This window comes from Etheostoma cragini, chromosome 18 (assembly GCF_013103735.1).
Source record: "Etheostoma cragini isolate CJK2018 chromosome 18, CSU_Ecrag_1.0, whole genome shotgun sequence".
Classification (NCBI taxonomy): Eukaryota; Metazoa; Chordata; class Actinopteri; order Perciformes; family Percidae; genus Etheostoma; species Etheostoma cragini.
This window is the reverse complement of record NC_048424.1, coordinates 397,765-414,587: the sequence shown is the minus strand read 5'-3', so window position 1 is coordinate 414,587 and position 16,823 is coordinate 397,765. Positions and strand designations below refer to the sequence as shown.

Genomic DNA, 16,823 nt, shown 5'->3' with positions numbered 1-16,823 from the left:
CCCCCCCCCCCCCCCCCCCTCTCCCTCCCCCAACAACGCCAAAATAAACTGCCTACCACATCTTTAGGAGTTGTGTGTGAAGGAGGATGACAGAGAACAGAGCAGGACGAATGATACCAAAACAATGGTCACGTCTTCACAGATGAAAAGCCTCTTTAAACTAATGTTTTGAATTTGTAATATCCCCTTCAGTTCTAGCCGGGACCATGAGACCTGCGTCCCAAATGTCTCAAGTATCACTATGAATGGAAAATGTAAGCATGGAAGCGGAGATGCTTCTGGAGAACTGAGTCCAGTGTAGTTTGGGTTGCAGGAGGAGACGCCACCTCGGTCCTGTCCTGTGTAGAAGCTCCGTTATTAAGACTTTAAATAAACACACTTGTCTCCGGTTTACAAGCTGTGTTAGGACTTCTTGGGACAGCGTGAAGACGAGTCTGTGTTGAGGACCTCGATCATCGTCCTGGTGGACGGGAAGGTCTCCGCTACAGACGGAAGACTCTGGTACCAACCTGGTAAACTGTTGAGAAAGTAAAAGTAAAAATAAAAAGTCTCTGCCATGAAGAGGAAAAACAGAAACAACGGTTGGGGGGCACGGGGGGGGGGGATCAGAGGTCCGCCCTGCTGAGGACCGGTCCGGACCCTTCTGGGGGGAGTCTGCAGGTCTCCCTGTGCTCCGTGGGGTTTCCTCCGGCCGCTCCGCCTTCCTCCCACCATAAAGACATGCTAGTTAACTCCTGACGTAGGCACTGGCCTTACAACTGGACCTGGTCCCGGGGCAGCGGACTATGGCTGCCTACTGGTCCTGATTAGTTAGGAGGTGTTAAATGCAGAGGAGGCATTCCTCGTATGTGGAAATGTACTTGGCAAATACAGGAAATACTATATAATAATGATGTATTAAAACAAAGGAAAGGGTTTTTATCTTCTTACCTTTTGAGATTCATCCAGTGCTTTGCTGTTTTACTGAAGATGTCGGGACTGGGTGTGGTCATGGACTCAAAGTCCACCAGCTGGGACGATATTAAACAAACACAGTTCAGAGGACACATACTGTGATGCATGTCCAGTGTCAAATACATTTGAAAACACATTTTTTTACCTTGCTTCCTGCTAAGCAAGCATTTTGCTTTTCTACAATAATGATATACTATGTGTGTATGTATGTATACGTATATCAGAGCTTTTCTTTAATAAAGATATACAGTATGTATGTATGTATGTATGTATGTATGTATGTCTGGCTCATAACCCTCACTTTCCTCCCTAATTTTTGCTTTTTCTGAAGGCCTATAAAAATCATAAAAAAACAAACAAATCTCTTTAAACACAAGTCCTCACCAGCAGCAAAATGTCTGCAATTAAGCTCATCACATGGACAGTCTTTGTTATTTGTCTCTTCTCTCGTTTTATTTTATTCATTCGTTATGATCCATAAATCACCAGACATTATTTTAGTCAAGCAGACACAAACTGGGACATTATGAGGACCAGATATCTTCTCTCGGCCTCGTCTGTGGAGCAATGTGTCTGCTTGCCAGGTTCAACATGGGAACATGGAAATGTAAGCCAAGCTTTTTCTTCCAATCGACTGGAATGAATGTGAGTCACTGATCCACAGCTAGTCTTTTAGGTACTGTCATTTAAATTAAAACGCCCTTTTTTAGACTTGTGCAATGTTGAAGGTGTTTTGTCAAGTCATTACAAGTCATAATGGAAATATTACACGCTGGGACGTAGTAAGAGGTGGCGGTGCATGTCTGAAACGTGGCTTCTGTTTACCTTTCCTTTGGGGATCCTGCCGATGACCTCCTTCCCACTGGCCATCAGCGCCCCCATCACGACAGAGTAGGCCACCACACTGAGGAGAAGCAGGACAACCCTCTTACACACAGTCCCAGCTCAGACCTGCTCTGCAGCACGCGGAAAAGGTAGAACATGCTCTTCTTAATCAAGCTCAAGCATGTGGAGTGCTAAGACCTACAGCAGACCAGCAGGTTTTGTCTAATATTCTTTTTTAAATATTAAACGTAACCCCTGCAGGCCGTGTCGGCGTAAAATACAGAGTTTCTGCAGGTTAAGACCATTATAAAAGGAAATATGAGACCTTTATCAAAACATCCACTAAGCCCTAAAATCAGTTTTTTATCGCTAAACTTCCCCATAGCTGAAGAATAAAATCAGTTTTATGTCTGTGGTATAATCTGAAAGAGACTCGCGCCAATATCACGAAAGATGATCGACTGCAATAGAAGATGCATGTTGGTCTCATTTGTAGTTTCTTTTATTTTTTTATTTATTAACTAGGGACTACATACCATTGTACTATGTTACCATTGGATGCATTGTCCCAGAGTTAGCAACAGGCTAATTTACATCTGCAGTCAACATTATATTTGGACTAGTGAAAAAAAGAACTACGACACCACGGATTAATAGGACAATGAGCTATGGAGGTAGCGTTGCATTGACGTAGGAAAACCGAGACCGGTTTAAAACTATCAAGACTTTGTTCATGACCCCGAGGTGACCCTGAGAGTTTACCTGGATCCTCTGGAGAGGGGCATGAGGTTGCAGAAGTAATAAACCAAGGAGAGGATCAGGTTACACACGGCGTCGGCATCCTGAAGGAACAAAAGTCAGAGTACAGATGTAAAGTCACAAAAGGGCCGGGAGCAAGAGTTTCCTCATGTAGTCCACTATGTGCGGTCTTGGTTGTCAGTGGATCGCAGCAGGGTGAGAGGACAGACGGCTGCAGACGTAACACAAAGGAGACAGTCCCATTGTTCCAGGTATCTGCTTCAGATCAGTCAATGACCTCAACATTAGGGGCATGGTTCACAGCTATCAGGCTATAAATCAAGGAACAACAACAGAAAGCTGAATAAGAGGAACTGAACCATGAAGAGACTTTTTTTTTTATTTAGTCATAAAGCTTCTTTTACAGCTTCATGACATTTCTAAATGTTTTTCTCTGTTTTTCACTGTGTGAAAGTCTACTGCAACCCGCTGGAGAATACACTCTTTTTTTTTAAAGATTAGTTTTGGGCATTTAGGCCTTTACTTTGACAGGACAGCTGAAGACATGGATGGGGAGAGAGAGAAGGGGGGATGACATGCAGCATAGGGCCGCAGGTCGGGGTCGAGGAGTAAACCTCTATATACGGGCGCCCACTCTACCAACTGAGCTATCTGGGCGCCAAAGAGATGAATTTGTAAAATAAGTGATATTCTCCAGAGAATTAATTAAATCACCTCCCTAGAAAAGAACGCTGGAATCTGGGACAATGTCGCTTTGCTGGAAAAGGAGAGAATTGGAATTGCAAAATGTGTTAATTATTGAGTAAACGGCTGTGCTGACCGACGATGTTAAGATGAAATATTTAACACGTTTAAAGCCCACTTCACTATTTTCCTGTTGACGTTTCTAGTCATTCTTCATCTGACCATCTCCTGCTACAATGACCCATGCAGGCAGAACAATTTAAAAGATCAATTACTCAAATTAAAACCATCTGTTTGTGAGAGATACAACTGCAACACAGGCTGACACTCAAAATTCATTTCGCCTTATAATCAATGTACTGTTCATAACATGCCGCTACATATCCAACATATGAAATCTCTTTTTCTTTAAACCCAAGGCGACATCTTGAAATGTCTTGTTTTCTCTGTTTCAAGCCTGAAATCCAAACAGCAGCATTTCTCACATTTGGGAAGCTGGAACCAGAGCACATTTTGTCTTTTTGGCTCTACCGCCTTCTTCTACATCTGATTTGCAGAGAGATCTCCTCCACCCCAGTACTCCACCCCAGTACCCCAGTACTCCACCCCAGTACCCCAGTACTCCACCCTCAGTACTCCACCCCAGTACCCCAGTACTCCACCCTCAGTACTCCACCCCAGTACCCCAGTACTCCACCCCAGTACCCCAGTACTCCACCCCAGTACTCCACCCCAGTACCCCAGTACTCCACCCCAGTACTCCACCCCAGTACAACCGGGGTAACCGCATGTTCGCTCGTGCTGTTTAAAGCCCTGAGACCAACATCCTGGTATTTAAATAATAATAATAATAATAATAATAATAATAATAATAATAATAATGATCTGCAGACCCTGCTGCCAACTGTTGGTTCTCCTACTCAAGATAATGTTTAAAACTGTCCACAAACTTTATGTTTCATGTCATCTTAAGCATCATTGTACTGAACATGCATCTGCTTTCTACAATGTCTGAGATGCCAAAGTCGTGTCCAAGAAGCAACCCCCGTCCTCCGGGGACCGGCAGAGACGCGTCTTACCCCCAGCTCGGTGGACAGCATCAACGCCTTTCCTTTGGCGGTCAGGTCTTTGTAGAGGGACTCTATCTCCGACTGGTACTGCTGCGTCCGCTCCTCTGTGGTCTGAGTCTCCACTGAGAACAACATGTTGCCCACCCTAAAATACACAAAACAAGTCCACATATGGGGATTAGGATTGGCAGGGTGGGGGGGCAGCAGCTCAGTCCGCAGGGAGTTGGGTCGGCAGAGAGTAAATTGTAATTTCCCCACTGGGCATCAACAAAAAAGTAGATATTATTATTAATTAAATCACTTTAATTTCCTCTCGTGATCGCCTGCTGTAATAATGAGTTTTAAAATACCTGCAAACGTTTACATATCTAACTGTTCTTTAACTCTGCTGTACCCGTTAGAAACTCCATGCACTTCATTTTATTATTCATAAATGTTCACATACAGTATTTAATTCCATTGCTATTGAAGAAAAGTTATTTTATTCTCACTTTATTTCCAAATGGGGACAAAATGTTAGCACTTGATTTTACTTGTAAATTATAACCCATCTTAGTGTTCGTCTCTGTTTAAAAACTGATTGGCTGACAGAGCTGGGAAAATATAGACATGATGCCGACATTGATATATAAAGCTATCATCACAATATTTGGATTTTGTAATATCGTCATATGACACATGTCCTGGTTTTGAACGCCACATTACAGTAAATTGATGTCATTTAGAGCTATTTTTTTATTTTTATTGTTGCCTTTAAACACTTAGTCATCATATCCACTAGTCTGACAAGCCACACCCACATCCAGATGTTGGGTCTGGGAACTCCCCATTGGCTGGGCTCAATCCGAGGGGCGGGACAAACAGTTGTCCTTCAAATCCCCTCTGCACGCAATAGGATAGCGCTCCAACCAACCAGAGCAACGCTGGTTAGAGTCAACTGTTGAGCCGTATCCGGTCGCCAAGGATCCGAACGCACCTTCCTTCTTTAAGCAGGACTTCTGTTGTGGTTCTTTGGTGACTCCACGTCTTCCAGAGGGCCAAAGCCAATTTGAAAGACTGATGAGTATTTATCCAAACTCTCATTGTGTTAAGATTTTGGGAAAGCACCAATAGTCAACCTACAAGTCTACAATATCGACGCAATATCGACATCGATGAATTTTGTTTAACAAAAAAGACGTGATATTGGATTTTGGAGTCACCCAGCTCTGGGTTGACACCGCGTATATACTGCAAAAAAAAAAAAAAGAAGGACAAAACGACAGACCGCCATTCCCTCGTACCTGTCTCCGGTGATGGTGATGGTAAAACCGTCGTACTCTTTTCCAAGATCCTTCATGCTCGGCACCTTGGAGTTGACCGTGAAGCCATCTCTAGTTTTACTATTGAACTGCTTCAGGGAATAAAACACACAGAACAACCATCCGGGGTTTTCACTGCTGAACGGAGTCAAGACATAAAAAAGACCTAAAACTGAAAAAACGGCGACATGCTGCGCTGCTTCAGAGGTCTCTGATGAACAAGTTGAATGTCATGCTTTTTTTGTACTCGGTTGACAAAATACTCTAAACTCAAGGTAGACGTACTTATTTCCTGCTGATGAGGACAATTTGACACGATTAAAAATAAGAAAGCACACGTCATCTTTATCTCTCCGTTTACTTCCCTGTTGCCTAATCTTCCCGCTTTTCGTCCTTACCTTCATTATAGGAAGCAGATCTTCTACTTTATTCACATTTTCGAGAGCCTGGCGGACCTCTACCAGTCCTCTGGGGTTGTACGCCCTGAGACGCAAAACAGGAAGCCGATAGTTAAAGAAGCAGCAAGACAACAGAAGAGTGAGGAAACGGATGAAGAGTACATTTTAATTTAAATGGTTTTCATAATAAGACACTTCCTCAATACTCTCATGCAAAAGGAAAACATCTTTCATTTCATAATGATTTGCAGGCAGCATACAACAAGAAAGCATATTTACATAATGCATAATTTAGGAGGGACATGCTGATGGTAGTCAGGTGTTTTAAAATTCTTTAATTCAAGTGAGCTTTTCAATGAATGCAAAGGATATAAAAGGAGAAAATAATTTAAAATAGCGCAGCAAATCAGCCAGTGTGTGGAATATTAAGATGGGTTATTTAAAGAAAGAACCGGATTAAGTTTAGGGGATCCTTACCCATGATACACCAGTATTCTGTCTTTAATGAAGTCGAGGATGTTGTCAAAGTAGGCCAGGTATCGGATGTTGATAATCTGTCCCCTGGGTACAAAAGAAAGAAAAGAAAGGAAATAAAAAAGCTTCTTTTGTATGAAGAAGAAATGCTCGAGGCTACAGTGGATTCAAACCTGAAGAAACTGGGTTGTATTGCAAAGAATTTCTTTTTACATATTTAATAGATTATTTGTGGGGTTTCCCCCCCTTGTTTCCCCAGAGTGACAGAGGATCGACAGTTAAGGTGGGAGAGAGATGGGGGGATGAGAAAGGGGCGCAGGTCTGATTCAAACCAGGGCCGCCGCAAAGGCCTCAGCCTACATGGGGGGCACGCTCTCACTGGGTGAGCTAGCGGCCAGACTGTATTACACAGAAGAACCCCAAAGCAAGGACACATGGAAACTCAAGGAGCCCAGGGTACTCACGAGACCGCCTGACAAGGTCTTCGGGGCTTGATGGTGTGTTTTGCCCCCCCACGTCGCCTTCCAGGCAGCTAACGCTAACCTAACATAACATAGCTGTTACCTGATGAGATTGATGTGATTGTTGAAGCCTCGACTCAGACTCCTGGCGGGCATCTGGTCTAACCACAGGACTGGCTGGTCTGGATCAGCGATCCTACGAACACAGGAACACTTTAGTCTCTCAACACTGTAAATCCAATCAGCTAAGGACCAGCAGCTTTTATTGGTGGAAACGTAACTCAAATTAGACATTTTCTGTGTCTGCATTTGTTTAGTTAAATGTAAGATGTCAGCAAAGCATGATGGGAAGGGATTGGAATATAGCGGTTTAGAGATTTTAGTGACCGACGTCTCGGTTCTCTGTGCTTTCATTTAACTTTTCTGGTGAACACATAAGGACAAAGTTGAATATGAGCTTCTAGACTTTTTCCAGACCATTAACACATAACAACATGGTGGCTACTGTCTCATGTATCAACATCTGTCTTCTTCTTCTTCTTCTTCCTTTAATTCCTGCGTGTTTTAGGGTCATTTCCTGGAGATGATTAGGATTCCACAGTTGCTTCTGACTTCATTTCTCTCTCTCTACGATACATTTTTAGCCGTTTGGGTTCTTGTTTTTCCTCATCTACCAAACCTAAACATTTGGATACTTTAAGAGGGACTCACCACTAAATCCACCTTTTGAGTCAATAAATTATGTCTAGATACACTGCATTACACCTTCAATTGATCACTGTTGATAGAGTTTAGTACTACACAGATTGTTTGCCTTTTTCCAGAGAACATCCAGGAATGTTGTCCTCTAGACCAGAGATCTTCAACAAGGGGGTCCAGGACCCCTAGGGGGGTCATCAGATTTAAAGCAGGGGGGCCTACAAATTATTGTTAATGTTTTGAAAGACTTTCCAAAACTAAAATGACTAAACATTCAATTCAATTGTGTTGGAGGGGCAACTCCAAATTCATTACCTTAAATCCAACGTATTATTAGCAAATATAAATCAGCCTATCATGTTAAAACATGATTTATAAAAAAGATGCCAACAACTAACTATCAAGATAAGTAAAGACTTTAGACTTCCCAACACATTATTGTAAGCCCAGTTTCATATGCAACTTAATGTTTATATACAACAATATATGTAGTAGGGGGTCCCTGCTGCGTCTCTCTTTCAGTAAATAGAGCTTAATAATCCTCGAAGACACCGGTTGTAAAAATGTGAAAAATTGTTCACATCGTCTTTGAATTACAGTACATCATGTTCACCCCCCACCCCTGACATACTGTGTACTGTACATCCAGGTATAGGGGGTTTACTCAAGCTAAAAGAGGGTGTTTAGTTGCTTTTATTTAATTTTCTTTTTTTTTTTAAAGGTTCTCACCTCCTCCATTTAACAGCTATGTCGAACATGTCTCTCCACTGCATTTGCCTGGTCTTGCCGTTGACTCGCACTTTGGAGTTGCTCCATGTTCGATGCATGGCCTGCATCACCTCCAGGGTCGCTAACCCCATGGCTGAAAAAATACAAAAACAACTCTGGTTTTTTCTGCTGTTGTTGACACTTAAAGTATCTGCATGAACTGAAGCTTCCTCAGTGGTACCTCTGTGTATTCTTCTGTTGGGTAAGAAACCGGGAGTGTCGTATTGCATTAGCGCCCCCAGGTGGTCGGCTGTGCAGATCAGCTTCTGAACGTCACTGCTGTAGCTGTCAAAGTTCTGCGGCAGCACGTCCCTGCAAACCACAAACACAGGAAGACATGGGGGATGCACTTCATCAAAGCTTTCATGAAGAGTAAGCTTTGTTTTTGGACTGTGCCATGGCTACCTGTCAACCTTCTGAAATGTCTTTGTAAAACAAAAGAAAAAGTTTGCTGACGTTGGCATAAAAACGTTCAATATCAGCTTTTTCTAGCTAGTTCTAGGTCAATCTGCCTGCCTGAAGAACACTGCAGCTTTCATGCCTTATAGAAAAGATGGCAGGTGTTAACTTTCAACCAAAAAACACTCTTCCTCAGCTCTGGGCTTCTCTTGCCTTACCTTGCACTGGCTATAACATGCTCCATGAATAAAAGGATATTATTATACCAACTCATATTGACAACAATAACTGCAGTTTTGGTTTGATCTCCGTGCAATATTTGCAGGAAAAGGACAAACTACGACATATCATTAAAGCTTACAGGTGTGAATCGGCTGTAGCGGACCCATCAAACCTACTTTATATGCGGCTGCAGGCCGGGCTGCTCCTCATAGTCTTCTATTAGAAAAGGCAGGTTCTTGGCCCAGTGGTTTTTAAAGTTCCCCGGTAAGTCCTGGTCCACATTGTACTCTGCTACTGGGATGTCAAGGTGGGAGTGCAGATAGCGAGAGTACTCTGGTGGAAAAAAAAGGTGTGGCAAAGCAGGAAGAGAGAAAAAGAGATTATATAAAATGACTTATACAGATTTATTTCTAGAACCAAATTTTCCCAGTTATAAGAAACAAAAAAAATCACAAATCTAATCATAAATGCAAAATCTGGCATGAAAATCTCAGATAGATTTCCCGTGTGCATGCAGGGACACCCACCTCTCAGGTATTTCACTTTGAGGTATTCGGAGCTGGCCTTCTGACCGAGCAGAGGGTCGTTTAACATGACTTTAGTCTGAGCTTTGATGCCCTCGTAGAACTGCCCCATCGCCACGTGGCTCAGCCCCTTCATGTACTGACACACCTCGTTGTAGGGCTCCAACTGAAGACACCTCTGGAGGACCAATAGGAGGAGAGAAATTCAAAAGGGGTCAAAAATAGAACAAGGGAAGAGGGTTGGACTGAAAACACTTTGCTGGACATGCAGTTAATGGACACAGTTGAAGGGATTATAGAGGTTTGGGTAATGGACTTGTGGATGCCACCGCTGGTTTACGTAAGTCCCTAATACAGGGAGTAAAAATGCTGTATTACGGAACAAATATACAAGTTAGGACTGTGTGAAATGACACAGCCTAAGAGAAAGGACCGATCTTTTTAATCCAACTATGGATTCCCCCACCTTGAAGTTGCCTATGGCCTCCTGCAGCGAGCCGTGGTGGTACAGCATCATGCCTCGGAGCTGGAGAGACTGGATGTGGTTCTGGTTCAACATGAGGGCTTTCTGGAAGCTCTCCATCGCTGACTCAAAATCCCCCAGCTCTCTGGAAAGAGGAAGAAGAGATACCAAGAGAGCAAAAGTGCACGTAGTTAGAGAAGCCGGAGGGAAAGGTAGGAACTCCTACTTCCGTAGGGTAAAGAAAAAAGAAATTAAACATGTGAAATCACCAGTGAATACCACAGAATGGGAGTACCTGTAGGCCTGTCCGAGGCTCTTATAGGCATCGATGAAATCAGGCTTTAACTTCAGCGCCTCTTTGAATGTCTCAATGGCTTCCTGATGACAGAAAGCACAACAACGTTTCAGAGGGACGACACACGAGATAACAGGAAACTGAAAAAGGGAAGATGACCAGAACTGGGACTGAGCAGATGGTTCAGACCTTGCACCAGATACATATCCCGATTGTTTCTGCATATTGTTGCTCAAAAACATCCTCACAGTGTGACTCAAACATGGTACACTGCAAACTCTTTCTACACAGCAGTATCTAAGAACGCTAGTGTAAAAAACAACAACAACATGTCTTTATGTAATCCCTTGTTTTTATGCAATGAACAAGGAAGTGGGCAACAGACAAAGGGAATATTGACACTATTTTCCTTTCTCACAGAAAAACCTCACAGTCGCAGTTAACTGATAAAAAGCAGATTGTGCAACGTTGACTTTGTTTCCACGAGGACTAGCTGCACCAGACTCCACTATCATGAAACAGGACATTCAGACTCTCAATCATGAGAGGACCAACTGTATCGGAGCGTCAACATTTCATTTATTTATTTGATCTTTATTATATTCGAGTGTTGTCTCTGTGCAGCTGCACAGGGTTTCCCCCAGGATGTTGGTAAACCAAAGGGTTAGCAGAAGTGCCAAGCAAAAAAGCCCCATACACACACGTGACTGGATAAAACACAGCAACTGAAGGAGCTGTGCAGACTAGCCTTGCAGCTGAAAACCTGCAGATTAAACAGCTGCAGACATTGCTCTGCTCTGCACGCCACTCAATCTAACATCAACAACTAGGCCTAGACAGACTACAAGACGAGTTAAGCCATGTTTTATCTTTAGAGAGCCGAATCTAAGAGAATGTCCTCATGGTGCACTGCGCAATGGCTTTTGATCCACTTGTGATCGAAAGCATCATATGTGAACATTTAAAAACAAACCAAGCACTCCTTGCAGCTGCTCACACATTAATTCAAAAGTTGCACATAGGTTTGCACATTCAATAAGCATGCAACACCATGAGCTTTGGCCTGGTGCATGTCCTTGTTGATCTTGTATGTAAATCTCTTTCTCTCATTTCAACGTTTCCCCTTTGTTTTAATTATGCATGCTGTGAACATGATATAATAAAGACTTTTTAATGCTATAATCCCCCGAAAAACACACAGATTTTCTAAAAAGGAGTCGATTGGTTTAAAGTTGTTTTTACCCAGATCTATGCACCCAAAGATGTTGTGTGATGTTATGTTTCTAGCACCAAGAGGACACTGGCTACAGCAGTTTAAACAAAGGCCTCTTCTGATGTTGAAAGGTCATGATGTAACAAAAGGAGATGGAAAGCCCAAAAAGTGCTGATTTTGCACTAGAGTAGCTTTTAGGAAGTAAAAAACCAATAGTGGGGTGTTTGTGCTACCAAAAGAATTTGAAACGTACACAAAATTACCACGTTAGCTGAGAAACAAACCACTTGGGAGCTAGTGATCGCCTTACCTTGAGCATGCCTCTGTGGAAGAAGGTGAGGCCTTTATACAGCATGGCGATGGGCTGATTCTTCTTCAGCTCCAAAGACTGCTGGAAGTCCTCCATAGCTGCCACGTAGTCCTGGTGGGAAGGCAAGGAACAGGGTCAGCATACGGAGGCGTGAAGGCATCCACGTACTGTACCATTTGATAAGCAAACCTCAGAAATGAAGAGCAGCGTTCCTCTGTGCCTGTAGAGCCGGGCTGAGGGCTGCAGCTGGATGGCTTTGGTCAGATCCCCTAGAGCCTCGCTGATACGACCCAGCGGAGACAGGATCTGAGGATGCACACGCAGGGACGACAAGGCTGGTTTGATTATTACAGCTGGAGATAGGTTTAGGATCCTTCTTTTTTTGGTTTTTAGCAAATCACACTGAAGTACAGCTGGTTGATACTCAGCGTGCAGGAGACTATAGCCTGTAGTTCTGCAGGAAAAGGTGGAGGGAGTATATCTAAACATTATAGTTTAAAAGAATAACAGCTAGGGTCTTGAAGAATAGGATTTTAAGGTAGACTCAAAAGTCTAATCCGACAGACAGAGTTGTGTAACTACTTTTGTGTGACGTGCATGCAGACTGACTACACCAGAGATGTGTTCAAGTTGGCTTGTTCAAGGCTCACAAACAAGAAACAGCACATCCACAAAAAAAAAAAAGAGCGAAACCTCAGTGAGAAGACCTTTTTTTGTTCAAACTTGCGGTGTGAAGTCTGCTGGTGAAGTATCAACTCACATGTAGACATTACCGGCTAGTGCTGTACACAACAACAGCGTGTACTGTATGTTCAGTCACGCAATATTCCCAACTTTATAACAATATGTGTGTTTTTCTGTTTCTTGTGTTCTCATCAGAGGTTAAATCAACACCGACGCTACAGCTGGGCAACATGTCGATATTACATCGATATCGTGATATGAGACCAGATATCGTCTTAGATTTTGGATGTCGTAATATTGCACAAGTGTCTTCTTCTGGTTTTAAAGGCTGCACCACAGTAATGTGATGTCATTTCCTGAACTCGCCAGACTGTTGTAGCTGTTCTATTTAGTACTTAGTCATCATATCCATGTTACTGATGATCATTTATCCAAAATCTAATTTTTACATATTTTGTGAAAGCACCAATAGTCAACACTACAATATCGTTGCAGTATTGATATTGAGAGATATGTCCAAAAATATCATGATTTTAGATTTTCTCCATATCGCCCCGCCCTAAACGACACTGGTAACATTTACACAACTTCTACAGTTGATGTCCTCAATTTTACAACTGCACTAATTTGCCATATTGTAATTTACCATCTCAAACAGCCTCTTAAACTACGACTGCCTCCTTCTCCTTTCACATCCGAACGCAATCTAGAAACATGGTGAACATACTGTATCCGTACGTTTTTGCCACACTACAACTTCTGACTGCAAGAAGCTATCGATGCTGATCAGACAGCTAAACATGGATCAGATATAGTAGAGACTAATAATTAGTTATAAACAGTAGAGAAACCAGAAGGGAACTGTAATCAGCTACATGATCTTTGATCTATTGTTGAAGAGAGCTGAAGTCTTTTAAGTGCTTAAAAGCACTTTGAATCTTCTTTAAAAACATAAAATGTCATGTTTTTGTTGAAGGAGCATCAGAGGCCCAACCATGATAAAGACCTCCTCTCTGTGTACTGAGTCGGGGCGTCACCTCTGCTCTCTGTTCGTAGACCTCCGGCCAGCTCGGCTCCAGGGAGATGACTCTGTTGAGCTCGTACAATGCCAAGTCAGCGTTCTTTATATCCTGGAAAGGAGACCACAAGAGGGGGGGCATTATGTTGCCATAACCTTTAAAAAGGTCCCATGACATGGTGATCTTTGGATGCTTTTATATAGACCTGAGTGGTCCCTAATACTGTATCTGAAGTCTCTTTATATAGACCTTAGTGGTCCCTAACACTGGATCTGAAGTCTCTTTATATAGACCTTAGTGGTCCCTAATACTGTATCTGAAGTCTCTTTATATAGACCTTAGTGGTCCCTAATACTGTATCTGAAGTCTCTAATATATATAGACCTTAGTGGTCCTTAAGACAATAGAAAAAGGACAACATAACACAGTATAAAGAAAAGAAATGGTGGGTTATAAAGGGAAAACGTGCACCTGTATTCCCCATCTTTCACTCACCTGTAGACTTTTCTTCCCGTACGCTATCCCTCTCCCATAGATGGCGCTGACCAGCTCTGGGTCGCCCTACGATCACACATACAACACGTTAGCATCACATTAGCGGCTTAACACAAAGAAAGACAGTTGTGTTATTAGGTTGAAGGGATGTAGAGGATGACAAAATACAAGAACCCGACCGATAAAGGATTTTTAAGGCCTCTACCGATACAAATATTTGGTTATTTAAAAACCCAATATTTTTTTTTATAATCCAGAAACGCGTTACATGACATAAAGAGATTTCCCCAACATTTGTTATTTGTAGTTATTTATGAGTTCTCACTAAAATAGTATGAACATAATTTGTTTTACTCTCACAACAGAACATTAAAGTTCTGATGTATAAAATGTATAAAAAAACAAACTTAAGATATGTAACGTAAAGTCCTTTGAACGAAAAAATGATAATAACATGGTTGTCAGTCCATTTTTACTTTTTTAAATATTCGTTTATCTGATGAATGAATATTTAAAAGATATATCGGTCGGGCTTACAAAATAGCAAAATCTCTCATTTTATGTTAAAAACATATATAGAGAGTGAATATCTGCGTCTCCAGTTGCAAACACACCTGCAGTAGGAGTGAGTAGTGTTTGATGGCTTCATCATAAAGGCCGTTGCCTATCAGAACGTAGCCTATAGCTGCAATGACGGAACAAATGAAATGGTGAATAACCAGGAAATAGCCACGTCCATCCAGAATAAACAGGGTGTGTATTTAGAACAACGTGCAAACTTACCGAGTTCTTCGTTCGTGTTGTGGTTTTCGACGGGGAAGGGGATTTTCTTCTGTTCTATAAACAGCTTAGCCTGATTCTGGGAAAACAACACGAACAGGTGAAAAGAGGGACTTACATACAAACCCCCCCAAAAAAGTGGTTTCCTGTGTGAAAGCAGTTACTGAATAGAGAAACACATAATATGACTTTTTCCATTTCTTTGAAAGTTTGAGACACTTTGCCAAAAACATTTAACATATTTAACAGATTTGTCTAAAGCAGAACAAAATGCTGTAAATTAAAGTATTTGTCAGGAACATTTTTGGCAGGGCTGTAGTCAAGACCACCTTAGTCCAAGACAAGTCCAAGACCAGGACTAGTCGAGTCCAAGACAAGTCCCAGACCAGGACTAGTCGAGTCCAAGACAAGTCCCAGACCAGGACTAGTCGAGTCCAAGTCAAGACCGAGTCCAAAGAGGTTCGAGTCCAAGACAAGACCGAGTCCAAAGAGGTTCGAGTCCAAGAAGACCGAGTCCAAAGAGGTTTGATTACAAGACAAGACGAAATCCAAAAAGGTTTGAGTCCAAGTCAGGACCGAGTCGAGGACAGAATAAAGGTCTTATACATGACAGTATCAAAACAATCACTTTGGGTTTCACTGTCCCTCCAATATTACCACCAACATAACAAAGACACCTGGACTCGGTCCGGACCAGAAGCCATGTCTGGCAAGAGCAGTGGCTGAGACAAGTCCGAGACCATAGAAAAACGGTCTTGAGTCCATACTTGAGTCCAGGACCGGACTCAAGTACTACAGCCCTGATTTTTGGTAAGATAAACCGGCGTTTTAACAAGCTTTCCAGCATCTCTCAAGGACAAACTGAGCAACAAAGCCCCAAAAAACACAATAAAATCCTCTAAAATATAGAGGTTCTTTACCTTTGGAACAATGTATATTCAGTGTTTTGCATCTTTTCCTCCTTCTCACAGTGCTCCATTGTGTTTTCTGTGTATTTGCAGTGTGACACACATTACAGGATGCTAATTTGCATGCAAATGTTGCCGTGGCAGCATGCTGGTTTGCCAAAACAAGACACCTGACAAGACACATACTGCTAAGCTCAGCCTGTCCCTCTAATCCCTGCATTATAAGGCACAAGGTTAAGATGTGCACATTGCAGTTTTATTCCACTTGTCAGGCTTCTGCAGGGATGAAACTGCAGCAGCAGAGATGTAAAGGTGTGTGTGATCGCAGCAGTCTGACGTCTCTGTGTGGTTACAAGTGCAAAGACCACATTGTCAGTTTGGTAATGAATTACTACGCTGATGAATATCTTTGAAATCATCGCAGTAAGTTGTTTTCATCCGAGAGGAAGCGATACTCTAGGAGTCCTAACTGTTTGTTTTTGGCTCATTCCAGGGCTGTAGTTGAGAGTCAGAGTCTTGGACTCGAGTCCGGACTCCAGACCATATTTGTATGGTCTCGGACTCGCTAGTATTTTGACTTGGACTTGTCTCGGTCTCGGCCACTGGTCTTGCCCAATATGGCTTTTGGGCTTCTGGTCTGGACCGAGTCCAGGTGTCTTTATTATGTTGATACTAATATAGGTGGGACAGTGAAACCCAGAATGATTGTCTTGATACTGTCATGCATAAGACCTTTAATCTGTCCTGGACTCTGCCTTGTCTTAGACTCAAACCTCTTTGGACTCGGTCTTGTCTTAGACTCAAAACTCTTTGGACTCGGTCTTGTCTTAGACTCAAACCTCTTTGGACTCGGTCTTGTCTTAGACTCAAACCTCTTTGGACTCGGTCTTGACAAAGGTGGTCTTGACTACAGCCCTGGCTCATTGTGTCCGAGCCATGAATGGAGGAATGAGTATGAAAGTGAAACATGAGCATGGTGTCATGTTTCATTAATACATTAGAATAAATTAATCAATACCAAACAATAAGACATGAAAGACCGGAGAGCTCGTCACACACACACACCCCACACCCACACACACACCCCACACCCACACCCACACCCACACCCACACCCA

General features: G+C 42.5%; 1 protein-coding gene across 2 annotated transcripts in view; it reads right to left on the bottom strand.

Moving 5' to 3' along the window:
- Positions 1-21: 21 nt before the first annotated feature.
- ttc13 (tetratricopeptide repeat domain 13) overlaps positions 22-16,823 on the bottom strand; it is a 20,123-nt gene continuing 3,321 nt past the window's right edge. The window contains exons 3-23 of one of the 2 annotated variants that reach the window (XM_034899686.1): positions 14,801-14,876; positions 14,632-14,702; positions 14,018-14,083; positions 13,541-13,633; positions 12,009-12,125; positions 11,820-11,930; positions 10,297-10,379; positions 10,005-10,146; positions 9,542-9,716; positions 9,191-9,347; positions 8,575-8,705; positions 8,355-8,487; positions 7,030-7,122; positions 6,469-6,552; positions 5,992-6,076; positions 5,576-5,685; positions 4,302-4,437; positions 2,542-2,621; positions 1,780-1,858; positions 931-1,010; positions 22-517 (exon numbers count right to left, since the gene is read on the bottom strand). In XM_034899686.1, coding sequence (XP_034755577.1) covers positions 403-517; positions 931-1,010; positions 1,780-1,858; positions 2,542-2,621; positions 4,302-4,437; positions 5,576-5,685; positions 5,992-6,076; positions 6,469-6,552; positions 7,030-7,122; positions 8,355-8,487; positions 8,575-8,705; positions 9,191-9,347; positions 9,542-9,716; positions 10,005-10,146; positions 10,297-10,379; positions 11,820-11,930; positions 12,009-12,125; positions 13,541-13,633; positions 14,018-14,083; positions 14,632-14,702; positions 14,801-14,876 — 2,217 coding nt within the window. In that variant the 3' untranslated portion in view covers positions 22-402. The remainder of the gene's footprint in view (positions 518-930; positions 1,011-1,779; positions 1,859-2,541; positions 2,622-4,301; positions 4,438-5,575; positions 5,686-5,991; positions 6,077-6,468; positions 6,553-7,029; positions 7,123-8,354; positions 8,488-8,574; positions 8,706-9,190; positions 9,348-9,541; positions 9,717-10,004; positions 10,147-10,296; positions 10,380-11,819; positions 11,931-12,008; positions 12,126-13,540; positions 13,634-14,017; positions 14,084-14,631; positions 14,703-14,800; positions 14,877-16,823) is intronic. The other variant, XM_034899687.1, reaches the window with a different exon arrangement.